This window comes from Equus asinus, chromosome 7 (genome assembly GCF_041296235.1).
Source record: "Equus asinus isolate D_3611 breed Donkey chromosome 7, EquAss-T2T_v2, whole genome shotgun sequence".
Classification (NCBI taxonomy): Eukaryota; Metazoa; Chordata; class Mammalia; order Perissodactyla; family Equidae; genus Equus; species Equus asinus.
The window spans coordinates 96,816,196-96,833,600 of record NC_091796.1 but is presented as its reverse complement, the minus strand read 5'-3'; the positions used below and the strand labels follow the sequence as shown (position 1 = coordinate 96,833,600).

Sequence of the window (17,405 nt, the reverse complement as noted above, 5' to 3'; positions counted from 1 at the left end):
ACTCCTCATTCTGCCAACCCCCATAACCTGGTAACCTCTAATCTACTTTCTGTCTCTGTGAATTTACCTCTTCTAGGTACATCATATAAACGGAATCATGCAATACTTGTTTTTTGTTTCTGGTTTATTTTTCTTAGTCTAATGTTTTCAAGGTTCAGCCGTGTTGTAATAATACATCTGATAGCATGTATCAGAACTTCATTCCTCTTTATGGCAGAATAATTCTATTGTGCATATATGCCACATTTTGTTTATCCATTCATCTACTGATGGTCATGTGGATTGTTTTCACCTTTTGGCTATTGCGAGTAATGCTGCAATGCACATTGGCATACACATATCTGAGTTCCTGTTTTCATTTCTTTTGGGTATATATCCATGACTGGAATTGCTGGGTCATATGGTAATTGCATGTTTAACTTTTTGAAGAACTGCCAAACTGTTTTTCATAGCAGCTCCACCATTTTACATTCCAGGCAGCAAGGCACAAAGGTTCTAATTTCTCCACATCCTCACCAACACTTGCTGTTTTTTGTTTTTCGTTTTATTATAGTCATCCTAGTAGGTGTGAAATGATATTTCATTGTGGGTTTGATTTGCATTTCTCTGTTGGCTAATGATGTTGAACATCTTTTCATGTGCTTATTGGCCATTTGAGTATCTTATTTGGAGAAATGTCTATTCAAGACCTTTGACCATTTTTAAATTGGGTTGTTTGTCTTTTTATTGTTGAGTTATAGGAGTTCTTTATTTATTGTGGATAAAAAACCCTTAACAGATACATGATTTGCAAATATCTTCTCCCACTCCATGGGTTTTTTCATTTTTTTGACAATGTCCTTTGATGCATAGAAGTTTTTAATCCTGATCAAGTCTGGTATATCAATTTTTCCTTTTGTTGCTCATGCTTTTGGTGTCATACCTAAGAATCCATTGCCAAATCCAAGGTCGTGAAAATTTACTCCCATGTTTTCCTGTAGAACTTTATGGTTTTCACTCCTGTATTTAGATTGTTGACCCATTTTGAGTTAATTTTCTATCTGGTATCAGGTAGAATCCAGCTTCATTCTTTTGCCTGTGGAAATCCTGCTGTTCCAGCAGCATCTGTTGAGAGATGTTTTTTTCCCATTGAATGAACTTGGCACCTTTGTCAAAAATCAGTTGGCCATAGATGTGTGGCTTTATTTCTGGGATTTCAGTTCTATTCCATTGGTCTATATATTTATCCTTATGCCAATACTGCACTGTTTTGATTATTGTAGACTTGTTGTAAGCTTTGAAATCGAGAAGTGTGAGTCTTCCAACTTTGCTCTTTTTTCAAGATTGTTTTGCCTATTCAGAACCCCTTGCAATTCCACATGAATCTGAGGATTGGCTTTTCCATTTCTGCAGAAAAGACTGTTAGAATTTCGATGGAGATATTGTTGAATCTGGGGATCCCTTTAGTTAGTATAGCCATCTTAACAATATCTTATGTTTTGATATCACGTGTGAGTTTTACCTCTCTAAACCTGTCCCCTTGTGTGGAAATACAGGTAATAATAGGACCTACCTCCAACGGTTATTGTGAGGATTAAAGAGAGAGTGTATGCAAAGTGTATGTTACTATTCTTATTGGTGGTGTTGATAATCTGCTTTCTAATGTAAAAATCTCCTCTGTAATAACCCTGGCAGATTATCCTTGACTCTTAGTAGAGTCTTACATTGCGTAGTGAAAAAACAGCCTTGGAGTCAGGCAGATCTGGATTCAAATCCTGGTTCTACCTTTTCCGCTGTGTGACTTTGGGAAAGATACTTAGCCACTCTGTACTTTCATCTCAGAGACTGAAGCTCAGCGAGACAGTAGGTGTAAAATAGCCAGCACAGCTCTTGGTATGTAATACCTACCATTCCATTTCCTCTCTGGTTATTAGAAAAGATTGATCTGAAATTCGTCTCCTTGTAACTTTCAACTATTCTCTCTTTGGAGCGATAGGGCAAGTCCTGCCTCAATGACAGCCTTCCAATTTTTGGAGACAGCTGATATATTGTCTTCTTTCCTCTAGCATAAAGTGCCCCATTCCTTTAGTCTAGGGGTTGGGAACTTTTCTATACAGGGACAGACACTAAATATTTTAGGCTTTGGGGACCAAGAGGTGAAATGAAGGCTATAATATAGGTATAACCAGAGAGGAAACAAATTTTCACAAGATTTTTATGATGAAATTCAGAATATAATTACTGAGTACAAGTGTTTGTAATATAGGTCCTTTAATGAGAAGAATGAGATTATTTTGGGGGATAACACTTTCCTTAATTTGGGTTTAAAGTTAGTATTTCCTCTCATCCAATTGATGTCAAATGTTCATCTATAAAACAATTTTAGCTTTTTGACCCTATAAAAATGGGCGGCAAGTCAGATTTGGCCATTAGGCCATAATTTATAGCCTCTATTTTAGCCCTTTTTGATATGACATCATCTCCAGATTCTTTGCATTTACTGCACTCCTCAGTATTTTCTTGTTTGTCCACAGCCCCCGTAAAGGATATCTGATGGAATGCATGCTAACACTTGGTCCATATTGATTCATTCGTTCAAGCATTCATTGAGCACCTGTTTTGTACAAAACACACCTCTGGGCAGCACCCCGCACTCCTTTCTTCCCTCCCTTCAGTCTTGCATAGGTAAAGTGGCAGCCGTGGTTCAAGGGTTAAAACCTGGTGCCCCAAGCCAGGGGAGATAGACTGAAAACAAAGACCGAAAGGTGAGAAGTGTTTAAGGAAGGAGGGGGTAGAGGAATGAAATGCCCACTCCTTGAATCCAGTGATTCATTTTGCGAGAACAACAAAGAGCAGAAACATCAGCACAACAGTGGCTGGAGCAGTATTTGTGTGGGACCCTGGAGACCCTTTACTGGCTGTCAAACTCCATCAGGTTGCTTCATATAGTTGAGCAGAGAGCCTGCCAGAGGATGACGTCCACCGTTCAAATTCTGTAATGAAGTCTGTGACCTTTGAAAAACAGCCCACTCTCCACTCCTCCCACCATGGCCAGGGGCAGTGGTGTCCTTTAATTTAAGCATTTGCCAAAGCAGTAAAGCTTTGAGACTCCTCTGCTTGGAGCAGTATTGCTGTTTTAGGGGAAAAAGAGAAATGGGAGGGGGGCACGGATGTGGACTGTGCTTTATCTTACTTCCAGTTTAAAGGGGAGAAGACTCAAGCAAGACTTGATGGACATCTTCTATATTTTCTCAAAACCTGGGGCGGGGGGCTATTTGTAGCTGAGAGTCCCATAAGCATACCTCTTAGAAGCTTTCCCCAGACACAGACTCCCCTAAAAATAGATCTCTCAAACTTCACTTTGATTTGTACTTTTATTCTTAGTTAATTAGAAATAAGGGCTCTGAGCTGAGCATCGTTCAGGTCTGCCACTTTGTGACCCTGGCCAGGTCCTATCTCCTCACTGGGTCTTAGTTTTCACATCTGAAAAGTAAGAAGAGACGAGATAATCTTGAAAGTCTCAATACGCTCTCTGATTATGTCATTCTGTGGGTCTAAGATAATGGTCCAAAATATCTCAATTGCTTACATAGTTTTTCATTGCTAAAAGTAAAGATATGACATGTTATCTGTGTACCATGTTAAATTAAAAAAAATTGTTACACAACTGCAAGGAATTACATTTATTAACTGACTCATTAAGTATTATGATGTAGAAAAGATCATGTTTCCAGTCAATAGAAGGATCTATGTTAGGAGAACTTTTAGGATAAGGCCAACCTGTCCACCACGGTGAAGACAGTTCACTATTTTATTCGTTCTATTTTAATAGTGATGAATTTTTGACCTAAGCTCCAGGCTAAATTTGAGGGGTATCTGATTATTTTATTCCTGCCCTCTCCCCCATGGATTTTTGGATGCTGAATCTCACCCTTGAATTCCAAAAATAGACTTTGGCTTTTCCTTGCTTGTGGTATTGTACAGCTGTCACTGCCATGCACCCAGTTCGTGTAATTGGGCTTTGCGTACTAGGAAGGTAATTGCTAAATCCCCTTCTTATGCCAGAAGAGCTGCTCATTCCGGAGCCCCCTCAGAGATGGCTGATGTATGAAAAGCCAAAATAAGAGACCGGAAAGGATAAGCTCTTACCACCAAAAGGAAACAGCATTTTCGCAAGTGACATTTTGACTACGACTCAAATGATTAGGAGCCGTTTAGAGTCTAATTATTGTTGTACCAAATATTCCTGGTATTAAATGAATGTTATCTGGGATTTAGAGAGGTGGCAGCAGGATGATTACAGCGACTGGGCCTGTCTTTCCTGGTAGAAATACTGCTACTGCCAAATTCATCTTCTTTTCTTGTCAGGCAGATGATTGAGAGATGTCACCTGCTATTTTGTGTGGGTGACTCAGGGATCTGCAGATCCGGTTTGGACCCCGTAATCCTCTCCCCAGGCCCACACTGCCCTCTCTCCATTGGGCACCAGAAGTGAAAAAGGGCCAAAATCTAGCTCTCATCTCTCTCTTTCCGCTCAGAGGCTCCATTCCACTCTCCCTTTGCCATCCACTGGTACCGTCGCCCCCGTTCCCAGGGGTCCCCTTTCTCCCCTTCATTCCCCCTTCAGATCAAACCCTGAGCACCGCAGGATCTGTTCCTCAACAGTGACATGTTTATATCATGCACTCCGTGCCAGACACTCTTCTAAGCATTTTACCTGTATTGCTTCCTTTAACCCCATGACAACCCAATGGCTGGTGAGTAAGGAGTTTGGATTAAGCGTGGGCGGTTGACCGCAGAGCCAGGGCCTCCAGCACATGACTCCTTGCTCTCCCTTCCAGCCACCAGCCATGCTGGGCCTAGGTGACTGAAGCAGCTTCTTATATGCCCCCTCTCCCCTGTGCACAAAACGCCTACGTCTTCTTAGAAGTCCATTTCATCAGTACTTCCTTTAGACTGGAACCATTGTTAAAATGTGAATGCTTTTATTTTATTTTATTTTGTTTTATTTTATTTTATAGCATATATTCTTTTCCTAATCTCCTCCACTCCATTAAAACTGGACATTTTTATTCTATCACATACAGATAGGATTAGGTGCTTAAAAGGGGTGGTCAAACAGAATTGGGCTGAGCCAACACCCTGTCCGAGGGGCAGAGGTTGTGGATAGCAGACATCCCAGTGACAACCCAAGTTCCTTTTTTTCTTCCATGCGTTCTTTGGGAGAGGGCGTCCTTTTGTGATGGAGTTATATTGACCTGAGCTGCTTAGGGATTTACATAATCTTGATGTTTACGGAACATAGGGCAGGACATGTTATATATCAAGCAGTGTGCTTGGCATCCAGATTTCAGGAGCATCTGGCACTGTCTGGGCACTTTTTCAGAGCCAGTGTGCTATCACCATGTATAAGATGCCAAGAGCCCACAGGAAGCCAGAGCCATCGGCTGTGACACCAGAGCTCAAACACCTCTGAATTGGGATGAAGGGCTAATTTGTAATTGTTGCCTTGTATTTCCTAACTCTCTTTATAACACCTGTTTGGCTTATTATAGGATGTGGGTTGTTATCATTATGAGAAAGGGGTCCAAACTGGGGTAGTCTGTGAGAGATGCTGCAGTGTAGAGGAAATGCATGAGTTGTGTAAACTGAGCACCTTTGAGATGGGCTGGGATGGTGCATCCTTGGCTGCTGTGGTGCTAGTGGATATCACGGGATCTGTGAAGTTTCCTGAAAATGCCACAAGCTGGTAAGGCCTCAGTCCTTGTAGCCTCAGGGAGCCCAAAGACGCCTGGGGAGCAATGGCATCAGCAGCAGCAAAAAATATTGCTGAATCTCAGAAATAGTTCAGGGAACACGTGGTATTTTTAGGGGCCTTTTGTTTAGCTGTACTTTGCTTTGTGCAGCATGAGTGGGCCTGGTAAGTAAAGTGTGAGTGGCGTGTCTGTAATTAAAGTCTCAGAGGCAGCGAGTGTTGTGGTTAAGAGCTCCAACTCTGGAACCAGACTGCCTGGATTCAGATCCTGGCTCCACCACCAGCACCCTGAGATCTTACATAGTCACGGAGCATGTCTGTGCTCCAGTTTCCTCATCCATAAACGGAGGACCCTGATGGTATCTGCTTATACCTTGCAGGATCGTTAGGATGGGCAAATGAGGCAGTTCTTGTAAAGGAACTGGAATAGCTCCTCGCTACATAGTCAGTGTTATCCTAAAGCTTGTTGTCTTGGTCCATTTGGGCTGCTATAACAAAATACCACAGACTGCGTTATAAACAACATGTAAACTGGCTTACAAACAACAGACATTTATTTCTCACAGTTGGGGAGGCTGGGAAGTCCAAGATCATGGCTCCAACAGGGTCACTGTCTGGTGAAGGCTGACTTCTGGTTGCAGACTGCTGGTTTCTTGCTGGGTCCTCACATGGTGGGAGGGGCAAGGGAGCTCTCCTCTTTTATTAGGGCCTAATCGCTTTCATGAGGGCTCTACCCTCATGGCCTAATCACCTCCCAAAGGCCCCACCTCCTAACACCATCACACTGGGAATTAGGTTTCCACATATGAATTTTACAGGGGACACAAACACTCACTCCATACCACTTGTTAAGGAAATAAATAATAAACATGTATTCTAGTCTGGTGTGTAAAGTTGTGCACTATTTTCAAGGGTCTCAGATTGAATCCTTTCCTAAAATGAGGAAACGTTTTGTAAAGTACATAATTATTTCTGATATAATGTATTATAAATTTGAATTTTCATATATTAAATGTGGGTAAAGTGATAGGTATTATGCACTTTTCTTTCTTAATGTGAGAATGTTAAATTTTAAAAAGAGGTAACAGCTAACCTTTATTTAGCACTTACTAGCCTGTATCTAAAGTACTGTTCTTGTTGCTTATATGTATTAACTAATTTAATCTTCCTGATAACTCTCTATATTAATTGCTACTGTATTTCCCATTTTACAGTGAGGAATCTGGGTATAGAGAGGTTAACAAGCTTGCCCAAATTCACATGCTTAATCTGTGGTGGTGCCTAGATTCTTATTTCTAGCCACTGTTCAGGTTGTAAATTCCCTATTCTGGAAGGTTCTCAGGCAGAAGTAGTACAACTACTTGTTGGGGGCTAGGAGGCCTCAGGGGATGTTACAAGAGGGGCCTGAAGCACCTTCAGGGCCTTGGTTGTAGGCAGCAGAACCTGACGGGTTAACTCAAGCAGAAAAGGCATTTATCGATGCCTCCTGCTCACAGGATCCACAGAAGGCTGAAGAATGGGCATGAGCAGAGATTAAGGAGGTAAGGCCCCTGCCCCAGTCTGGGAGGACCCAGTTCCCTCTGGAGGGCCTCCACCAACTCTACCGCGCCTGTGGCCCCCAGGCCTGGCCCCTGGAAGTAACATCCAATGGCCCCTCCCCCTGCCTCTCTAGCTCCAGAGGCAAAGTGCTGGCAGGACCATCTGATTGGCCGTGCTCAGGTCATGTGACACACACCTATTGCTTCCCTCCATTCACCCTGAGGTTTATTACTGGGAAGCAGAGAGGCTGCTTCCCTTCTAGCTAGGGTGCCCCACCCCTGAAACAAAAAAATCAGAAGAGTTTTGAGGTAATAGGCAGCCAAAATGACAAATTTCCTCTCCTTCGGGGACTTAGCTAGATGCTTCTCGAGATTCTCTGAGTCTACTCTGTAAGGGCTGCTGTTTCCCTGTGGCACCTGGAACGGAGCTCTCTACCAATTAGGCTTCCAATAAGTGTTTTTCGCTGAGTATAATGAGTATGTTAGCCTTTGGCACAAAAGAAAATAAGGCTGCACACTTATTTATAGCATCCAGCTTTTTGGTTCAGAACAGACTGTTTCAGCTGCTGAGCTCCTTTTGTTTATCAGGAAAACAGTTGATATTTATCATTTCTCTTAGCAAAAGGAAGAAGAAAAGCATTCAAACATTTCCATGTTTCTGTGTATATGTTTAAGTACTTAGTGGTTATATTGCAGTGAATTAGTCGAGCAGAGCTGTTAGAACAAGCCTCAGTTTTGATCATCAGCTACCGGCTTCTCTCCGCATACCGGCTCCTTTGGCTAATTCGAGCCAATGTGATTATCCTTCTGGTTTCCTCCTCCTTCAGCACCCCTCATCCGCCTGCCCTAAGTCAGTTTCTAAGTACTGTTGGCTTTTCATTGCTTGGCATTCTCTCCCTAACCTCTGTCCTCCCCACTTAGTCCCAGCCCATACCACCCACACCTGTATCAGGTCTTCTCTCACCCGGAATCTCATCTCATCTTGGATCTCGCATATCGCCTGCTTGATCTTCTCAGCAAGGTGCATTAGGTTTTTTTCCCCACTGTGCTTCTCATGGGCACCGTAATGGCTTCTTGTTGCTTGTCAGCATAGCAGAGCAGTTAAGAGAGTTCTGGGGTCAGCCTCAGATCCCAGCCTTGCCATTTAGTGTCTTTGTTAACAAGAGGTATGTCCAGATGTAATTAACAAAACCAGCTTATAGTGACTTAACCAAATATGAGTTTATTTTTTCCCAGGACAACAAGTCTGGTGAGAGGCTGCCGTCAGAGGCAGCTGCAGCATCTCATGGCCTCAGGGTTCCAGTGCTTTCTCTCTTTCTGCCCAGTCATTCCAGAGTGTGGCTTTGTCCTCATGCTTCTCAACTCCTGGCTGCCTCACCTCCAGCATCAAGTCTGTGTCCCAGGCAGAAGGAGGGGCCATGCTGAGAGCAAAGTATGCATCAGCTGAGGATGCCCTCCTCTTAAAGAGCTATCCTCGGGGCCTCGCTCAGGATATCCCATTGTCCAGATGGAGTCGAGTCACAAGTCCACTCCTGAGATTTTAGCTAAGCATGTTGCTAGTGTGATCAAAATGGAGGACCAGGGGCCGGCCCTGTGGCCGAGTGGTTAAGTTTGCCCACTCTGCTTCAGCGGCCCGGGGTTTCACAGGTTCAGATCCTGGGCGCGGACATGGCGCCGCTCATCAGGCCATGCTGAGGTGGCGTCCCACATAGCACAACAAGAGGCACTCACAACTAGAATATACAGTTATGTACTGGAGGGCTTTAGGGAGAAGAAGAAAAAAAAAAAAGATTGGCAACAGACGTTAGTTCAGGTGCAAATCAAAAAAAACCAAAAAACGTAATAAAAATGAAGGACCAAGTGTTCATCTTACTTGGGATCTGCAGATACCCATCCTTTACCATCACTGGCAATAGTAGGTGTTTATTAAGTGCTTATTACTTCACTTTTTAATACGGCATATTTTTGTTTGGGTAGGTTTTCTCAGTAAATCACCTAGCATAATATTTACTATGACCTTCTCTGTAAATAACATGTAAAATTCTGGAATTCTTTTTTCTCCTCCTCCACCACCTCTTTACCTTTATTATTTCCTTCAGTTTGTCACCCTCGTGTAGCTCCTTTGTCTTTTGGCCCCTAGCCTCCTGCCGCTCCCTCCATCCTCCTACACATCCCCACCACAGTCTTTGAGGTGACCCTCACGTAAGCATTCTGTCCCCTCAGGATGAAGTTTTTGTTGTTATTTACAGCTTTTCTGTTCTTTTTAAAAACTCCTAGCCCTATTCTTTTTCTTTCCTCCCCATAACCACCTTATTCCATCTTTACAGAGAACACAGTGACTGGGCAGGAGCCCTTACGGGTCTCTCCTCTTTATCTTATGGAGCCTGCCTCCTTAAGAGAAGGCCTTACCTCAGGGGCCCATTTGTTCCAGGGACCTGGCTCTCTCTAGTCTTCTGGGACCTAATTTATCCCCTCAGCTTCTTCTCTCAGGGTCTTCTGTTCGTTCCTCTCAAGTTGCCTCCGTGAAAAGATAAGTGCGTACTTAAGTAGCCTTTCTTCCACCTCAGCCCTTTGCTTCATACATCCTTTCCCTCACCTTGAGTCATCTGGCCCCAGGGCCTGGCATCCTCCTCCAACACACCCTGAAACTACACTTGTGGAGGTTGGTCACCCGAGGCTAGACTGTGGCCTCCACCTCTCTGACCCTGTTCTCCCTTCCCAAGACCCTGCTGTGTCCTGACATTCTGCCGCACCCTCTCCCCAGATTCTGCCTCTCACTTTCCCTTCCTGGTCCCTTTTCTCTTCTCTCCCCTTAGATAGAGATTTCTCCCAAGGCTCTGCCCTGGCTGCCCTCTCCCTGAACACTCTTCTGAGGTGATCTGATCTCTTCCAATAACTAATTCTTTTCTCAAATGTGTTTTTGTCCCAATTTGTTTTATTGTGATAAAATGTCACATAAAATTTACCATTTTAACCATTTGTAAGTGTACAGTTCAGTGGTATTAAACATGTTCATCATGTTGTGCCACCGTCACCACCATCCATCTCTAGAACTCTTTTCACCCTGTAAAACTGAAACTCTGTACTCACTAAACAATAACTCTCCATTCCTCCCTCCCCACAGCCCCTGGCAACCACCATGCTACTTTCTGTCTCTATGATTTTGACCACTCTAAGTACCTCATTTAAGTGGAATCATACAATATTTATCTTTTTAGGACTGACATTTCACTTAGCATAGTGTCCTCAAGTTTCATCCATGGTGTAGCATATTGCCGAATTTCCTTCCTTTTTTAAACCTGAATAATATTCCATTGTATGTATATATCACATTTTGTTTATCCATTCATCCAAGCAACGTGGGTTGCTTCCATGTTTTTGCTATTATGAGTAATGCTGCTGTGAACATGGGTGTACTGATGTCTGTTTAAGTCCTTGCGTTCAATTCTTTTGAGCCTGGCTTTGCGCCATGTACCATGCTGTTTGGATTCCTGTAGCTTTGTAGTAAGCTTTGAAATCAGGAAGCATGAGTCATCCAGCTTTGTTTTTTTTCAAGATTGTTTTGGCTATTTGGGGTCCCTTTAGATTCCATCTATATTTTAGGATGGGTTTTTCTGTATCTGCAAAAATGTCATTGGGATTTTGACAGAGATTGCCTCGAATCTGTAGACTGCTTGGGGTAGTATGGACATCTTAACAATACTAAGTCTTCCGATCCGTGAAACTGGACATGTTTCCATTTATGGCTTCTTTGATTTCTTTCAGCTTAGCTGTATGTCTTTTGTTAGACCTTTCTCTTGAGGCTCAGACTGTCTCTATTTCCAGTAAGCTACCATATGATACCTCAAACTCACCATGTTCCCTACCAAACTCATTAATAAAACACCTTTCTTCCCCATTATCCCTTTATTCTAAAAAATTTCTCTTTCTTTCTCTCTCTGTGTCTCTTTCTCTGTCTCTCTCTCATAAACACACACATACACACAGCACACACACGTGCATACACGTGGGCCTTCTATGCCGTGGGTGTGCTCCCAGATAGCTATACAGGCCAGAGACTCTGGGGGCCTCCTTCAGTCCCTACGCCTCACCAGCCACCCTGCTGATTGTAACTTGGACACATTTCTTAGTTCTGTCCCTTAGTTCTGAAGCCCTTGGAACCATTCTATCCCCCTTCTTCCTGGTCTCTGCCTCCATTCTGGTCTCACCGTCCCCCATCATAACATTCCTAAAAGTCTAATATGATTATGTCACTCTGTGCAGAAACCAGAGGCTCCTCCTTGACGGAGAGTGAAGTTCATTTGTAAAGTTTCCACCATGGGCAGGCATTGAAAAGAAAAAGAAGTCAGGATTTCTGCCCTTGGTGCTTTCTCATAGTAGGACTGGCCTGGGCTTGGCCGGGGAGGGTGAAGACAGTCATGTTAACATATAGTTGTGAGAACCAAAGCTGCAGTGGCGGAAGGAGATGGAACAACTTTGAAAAGGGGCTGCATGTCAGACTCAGGGACGTGGCCCCAGCCCGCCGCTGCCTTCCAACCTGATTCTCCCTGTCCAGCCCGTGTGCCGAGGCTGCATTTCCAGTGGACCACGCACCATCGCCAGGTCAAAGCACGCCCTGTCATGCCCCCTCTTCCTGGAGTGCATTCCCAAATCATAGCTGTGTTTTTGTCCTTTTCATTAATCAAGGCACAGCTCAGATACCATTCTTCCAGGATGCCATTCCTGAATCCTGTGGTCACTTTCCAACAGTGCTTTCTGTTTCCTGCTCTTGGGGCACATGTCAGTCTGGGCCTTGTATTTGAGTTGTGTACCTGCCTCTTTCCTTGTACTAGATGAAAAGCTACTTGAGGTCAGGATTGTGTTTTAGTCAACTGTTCGTTATCCGTGCTTCTGGCCCAGTGCATCATACCCTGAGGGGACTCCTCAGCCGGGGTTTGGTGGTGGATTATGTCTTGAGCATTCAAGGGAAGCAGGTCATGTAGGACTTATCTTGGTGTGCCTAGACACAAACTCACACTTGTCCTTGTAACACTGGCAATTCTCAGATGTCTGCCTTTGTTCTTCTTTCAAACCAGTGCTTGGAGAGAGCCATGAAGTTTGCCTTTGAGGAGTTCCACCTCTGGTACCAGTTCGCTCTGTCACTCATGGCTGCTGGAAAAGTGAGTCGCCCTTTGTGCTATGCACTTCTCTGTGTCAGTGGTTAATGTCTTTGAATTCCAAGGGCTGATATGATACCTTGTAGAAGTCTAAACCAACTGTTTGAAACATTCCTGTGGTCATTTATAAATGGACAATCAAATTTAATGATTTGGGGGCCAACGTGGACACATCATTGGAAAGAAAAATTTCTGAAATATTTGCCTTTTCTAGCCATTGTAACTTCATCATGTGAAAATATGGCTTAAACTAAGGCTAATTCTTCAAACTGACCCTTTCACTCATAAATTTACTCCTAGAGAAGGAATCTTTTAGTTATCTTTAGCAATATGTTGTATTAGACAGTGTATGACATTGACAGTGTGGGCTGTGGAGTCCAACTGCTGGAGTTGAGGACTGGTGCTGTCCTCACAGCTGTGTGACCAGGGAGGTCCCTGAGTGTCTCAGTTTCCTCTTTAGTAAAATGGAGTAATAATAATATCTGCATCATAGAATTGTTATCAGGTAAATGAAATGATACCCACAAGGTGCCTAGGTTGGCACCCCCCCACACAGTACACACTCAGTAAAGGTCATAGCCATTGTTCTTCTTGTTAATTTGGGCCATTTAGTGAATCTGCCATTTAGCAAATTGTTAAGTCTGAGATTTAAGATTATTGGGGCTAATTGGAGACAGAAATTTGATATGGTATGCTTCAAATTGGATGGCTTATTTTTTATAATAACATAAGACTCCACTGTTTTTATTTTTTTCTTATTTTCACAATGGCTACACAAGTAGGGAACAAAATTAGGGTGATTCCAGTGAAGCATTCCCACTTGTTTTAACCACAGTTTACCCTCCTCTCACTCGAGAGCACCACACTCTGGTTACCGCCATCCCTAGGCCCCTGCGTGGTTGGGCTCAAAGTTGGAAAACCTCTTTAAGAGGGCATCCTAACCAAGAGCCTTCTGGGAAAGGTTTAGTGTTTCGTTCTGTCAAAAATTTCAAGTTTCACAGAAATTATCTCCTTTTGCCAAGTCTGCTCGTGCTGTAAAGGTGCTGAAAGAGTGTATCCGTCTGAAGCCCGATGATGCCACCATCCCTCTCCTCGCTGCGAAGCTGTGCATGGGCTCCCTTCACTGGGTGAGTAGGGTTGGAGTTGTCTGCTCCTGGCAGGGCTTCCAGCCTTTTTCATTTCAAGGCGCTGGGTGAGAAGAGTAGTAATTCATCAGCTACACAAATACAAGACTGTTCAGAGTCCCAGACCGTTGGCCTGGGCCACAGGCCCCACCCACCCACCTGAGTTTTTCTATAAAGCAAAGAGTTGCCCTCACATGTAGAACCGACTTTCTACATTCCTCTTCCCTCACATGGGCTCTCCTCTTCAAATATTCTTCTTCAAATTTGAACTTGGGAATAGCCCAATTTGTAATAGTTCTATACTTCAAAAATATACCATTTGAAGAGAAAATAGAAAACTCAGCCTAATTGCTGAGATGGTGGTACAGATAATTGCCACATGCAAAGGAGTTTTAATTTCTTTTCTTTAACTTTGTGTCAAGATTAATGATAAGAAGAATTTTCTCCAAAGACCAAGCCACCTTGCTAGGGTTTTTTACCATTATAGTTCTTGCTGCTTGATTTTTTCCATGTACTCTCACCCAGCAGGACAAAAGTAAGCCATGTGAAGAAAGTGTGCTACTTTTGTTAGATTTCACTTGGGAAAACGTAGAAGAAAAAAGGCATTTTGAAAGAGCAGGCTCTCACCTGAAATGCACAGCTGTGAAAGCGATGTGTGGTCTGTTCAGGTTTCAATACTTCGGTGTCGCAAGGAGGGAACAACACAGGCCGGCCCCAGGAGTGGGTGGAGGAGTGGACCAAACCCTTCGCTTTTGAAAATGCCAGTTTCTAGCTATGGCGTTGTTCATTACTGTAACGTATATCTCTCTAACACCTAAAATAAAGCTCTTTTTTTTAAAGATGAGAGTAACACATCTTTTCTGTATATATTTTTTACATTTCTATTATTAAAATTTCCAAACACCACAAAAGTGAAGAGTGTAATGAACTCCCGTCTGCTCTCATCCAGCTTCAATAACATCAACATTGCCATACTTTGAAGGAACAAATCTTATTATTTTTGCCTTGAATGAATTGTGCAAAAGATCTCATTGTGGGTGTAGTTTACAGGTGCATATTTTCTCATTGGAATCTGCTGATGCGAGGTCCACGTGCTGTGTGTTGTAGAATAAATAGATGGAGTTTTGAAATTTTTAACAGCTTGTGGGAAAGAGAATCTGAGCCTAAATGGATTCTTTATGTCATGAAAAACAGGAAAGAACCAAACACAAAACATTTCAAGGACTTTGTTATTTAGATATATGTAATTGTTATACATTTATTATTGATATGTATAAAATTAAACTTCTAAATACCTAGCACAACCTAATTACAGAACCAGTCAGTAAAAAGGAAAAGACGAAAATGGTATAACCCCACCAAATATAAAAGTGACTTTGGAAAAGAAGTCAAAAAAGCAGTAAGAAAAACTTTAAAGCAAAAAGGTAAGGTGGGAATCCTGAGGATTGTTGCAGAGGCTCAAATAAAGGAAACAGAATCACCAGAGTGGAATTGGAAGATCTGAGAGTTATTTTCGCAGTGACTCATCAGAAATCTGCTTTTGGCGGCAGATACTTCTGGGACCTCGTGTTAGAAATTCTGCAGGTTGTTGTTGTTTTTCACTTGTCTGGTTTTTCAGTTGGAAGAGGCTGAGAAGTTTGCCAAAACTGTTGTTGATGCCGGAGAGAAAACGTCAGAGTTCAAGGCCAAAGGCTACTTAGCTCTGGGGCTCACGTACAGTCTGCAGGCCACTGACGGTGAGAGGAGTTCCGCCCTCCGGGGCTGTTGAGCCGCAGGGCTGGGCTGCAGGAGTTTGTCTGTAGGATTCCCACAGTCGCCCTCTGTTGTAGGAGGGTGCGTAAGCTGGGCCATTCTGCTGTGCTGTCCTGTGGGGCCCCGCTGCTGCTGTCTTCCTTGCTTGGACTGGTTGGAGAATGGGAGGGAAGGGATGAGGGCTCTGTGCACTCGGCTGGGCTGTCCTCGTATGAAGGGATGTGGGTCTAAGGCCCAGGAATGTAGAGGAGTTCAGGGCCAGCCACTTCCACGAAGCTTCCCGTGACTGGTCAAGACCTGCCCTCCTCTGTTTGCACGTTTTAACTCACAGATATGTGCACGTGCAATGCAGCCGCTCACCAAATGCTCGTGCAGAGATACACGTTTAGGATGTACTTAGAGGTTTGGTGGACAGGCTTCTGGCTATAAAATCTTAATTGTGTTGTGTATAATTAATGAAGTTTTCAATTATATGTTTGCAGAAAGTGTGAATTGATAAGTTGTTTTTCTGAACTCTTATTTCTTTAACATTTTGTTGTTAAATATAAGACAAATACAAAAAAGTTTTAAGAACAAATGTGTAATTTAATGAAGGAAGATAAGGCAAACATCCTTGTAATCACACTGCACTCGGGAGCTAGAACCTTGCCAGCCACTTGGGGAGCTCTTCATGCGCCCGCTCCCGACCACAGGCCCCTTAAGGGAAAATACAGTCTGACTTTTATAGGACTCACTATCTTTTTCTTTCTTTATAGTTTTGCTCTAGTTTATTTTACAAATTACCTCAAATCCTTCTTTCCTCTGCCCCAAAATGTCAAAGATCCTGGAGAAGTTTTGCATATCAATTGATTTTCAATAATGAAGTTTTTGGTTCATTTTTCATATGCACATGCTATATTGGCAAGACCCAGCACGTTGTTTTAGTTTTAGTAGACTTTCAGTGAAGTGTAAGTTTAATGCCCTTTATTTATCCATATAGATTCTTAGTTCAGACTCTATCCCTGATTAGCTCTGAAACTTGGGGAGAGTCGCTTGACCCTGTTGGCCTCATTGGGTCACCCATGAGGTTCCCTCTAGCTCAGTCACTGTTGTTCTAAGTTAGCCATGGGTTACACCCATGGGTTACAGCCACATCTGGCCCTCTGGGGCAGCCTTCTGTCTTCTCAGTGTGATGTCAGGATGGAATCTGCCATGTTGGATTTTAGATAAGAGTCTCCACCACTTCCAACCAGAAACGGGTTCCTCCAGGACTTTTTCTCTTGTCCCCATAAAAAGTACCTTTTTAGTTCCTGTGTCCTCCTTTAGTTCCTAAAGGAGCCATTTCTCACATGCTCTGTTCAGGGCAAGTGTTGGCTCATAGCAAGATGGCCTCATACTTTCCAGCTGATGTTCTGGCATCGGTGTTGGGTTTATCTGATCTATCCCTTGTGTTCACATCAAGTTAGTAAAAGTACTGGCCATTGTCCGGTGTGAATTAAACCAGCCTTTCATGGCATCAAGCTAGTGCCCTTGGCCCAGGATTGTAGCTTCTCAGTCCTAGAAGGAACCTTGAAGGCCATCCAATCCAACACCATTGGTGCTTAAATCTCTACTATACCATCTCAGCAGAGCCAGTCTTCACTCAGGAGTTACTTGCCTACACTTGAGAAACCAGATGTGCTCCTCTCTGGAGTTCCCAGCTGGTCTTTTAAAATCAGCCTCCTATGCCTGGGGGCACCAAGGTGACCAGCCAACTCACACTCTCTCCTCGGCCTCCTTCCACAGTTAAGCCCAGCGTGTGCAGGTGCCTCTGATTGGCTTGGGCATCATTTCCAGTCTTCTGCAGTGCCTGGGACAGGGCTGGGCACATAGGCACCCAGAATTTGTTGCCTTTAATCCAGTTGAATGTGTAGTTTTTGTGATGACTTTTGTATTTGTCAAAAACTCCCTGATCTCCCATGCCACTGACTAATTGAACCCTTTTCTTAGCTTCTTTGCGAGGGATGCAGGAGGTCCTACAGAGAAAGGCGCTTCTTGCATTTCAGAGGTGAGTGGGAGTTCATCTTTTCACTTGGCTGTGCATAATGACACCGAAGTATGATAAGTATAAAAAGAAGAGTTA

General features: G+C 43.4%; 1 protein-coding gene across 12 annotated transcripts in view; it reads left to right on the top strand.

Annotated features, from left to right (window-relative positions):
- The window catches only part of TTC7B (tetratricopeptide repeat domain 7B), a 246,416-nt gene that overhangs the window by 126,926 nt on the left and 102,085 nt on the right, over nt 1-17,405 (top strand). For all 12 annotated transcript variants that reach the window (XM_044774202.2, XM_070514194.1, XM_070514196.1 and 9 more), the window contains 4 exons: nt 12,348-12,431; nt 13,451-13,555; nt 15,171-15,288; nt 17,273-17,330. In XM_044774202.2, the coding sequence (XP_044630137.1) occupies nt 12,348-12,431; nt 13,451-13,555; nt 15,171-15,288; nt 17,273-17,330 (365 nt within the window). The remainder of the gene's footprint in view (nt 1-12,347; nt 12,432-13,450; nt 13,556-15,170; nt 15,289-17,272; nt 17,331-17,405) is intronic.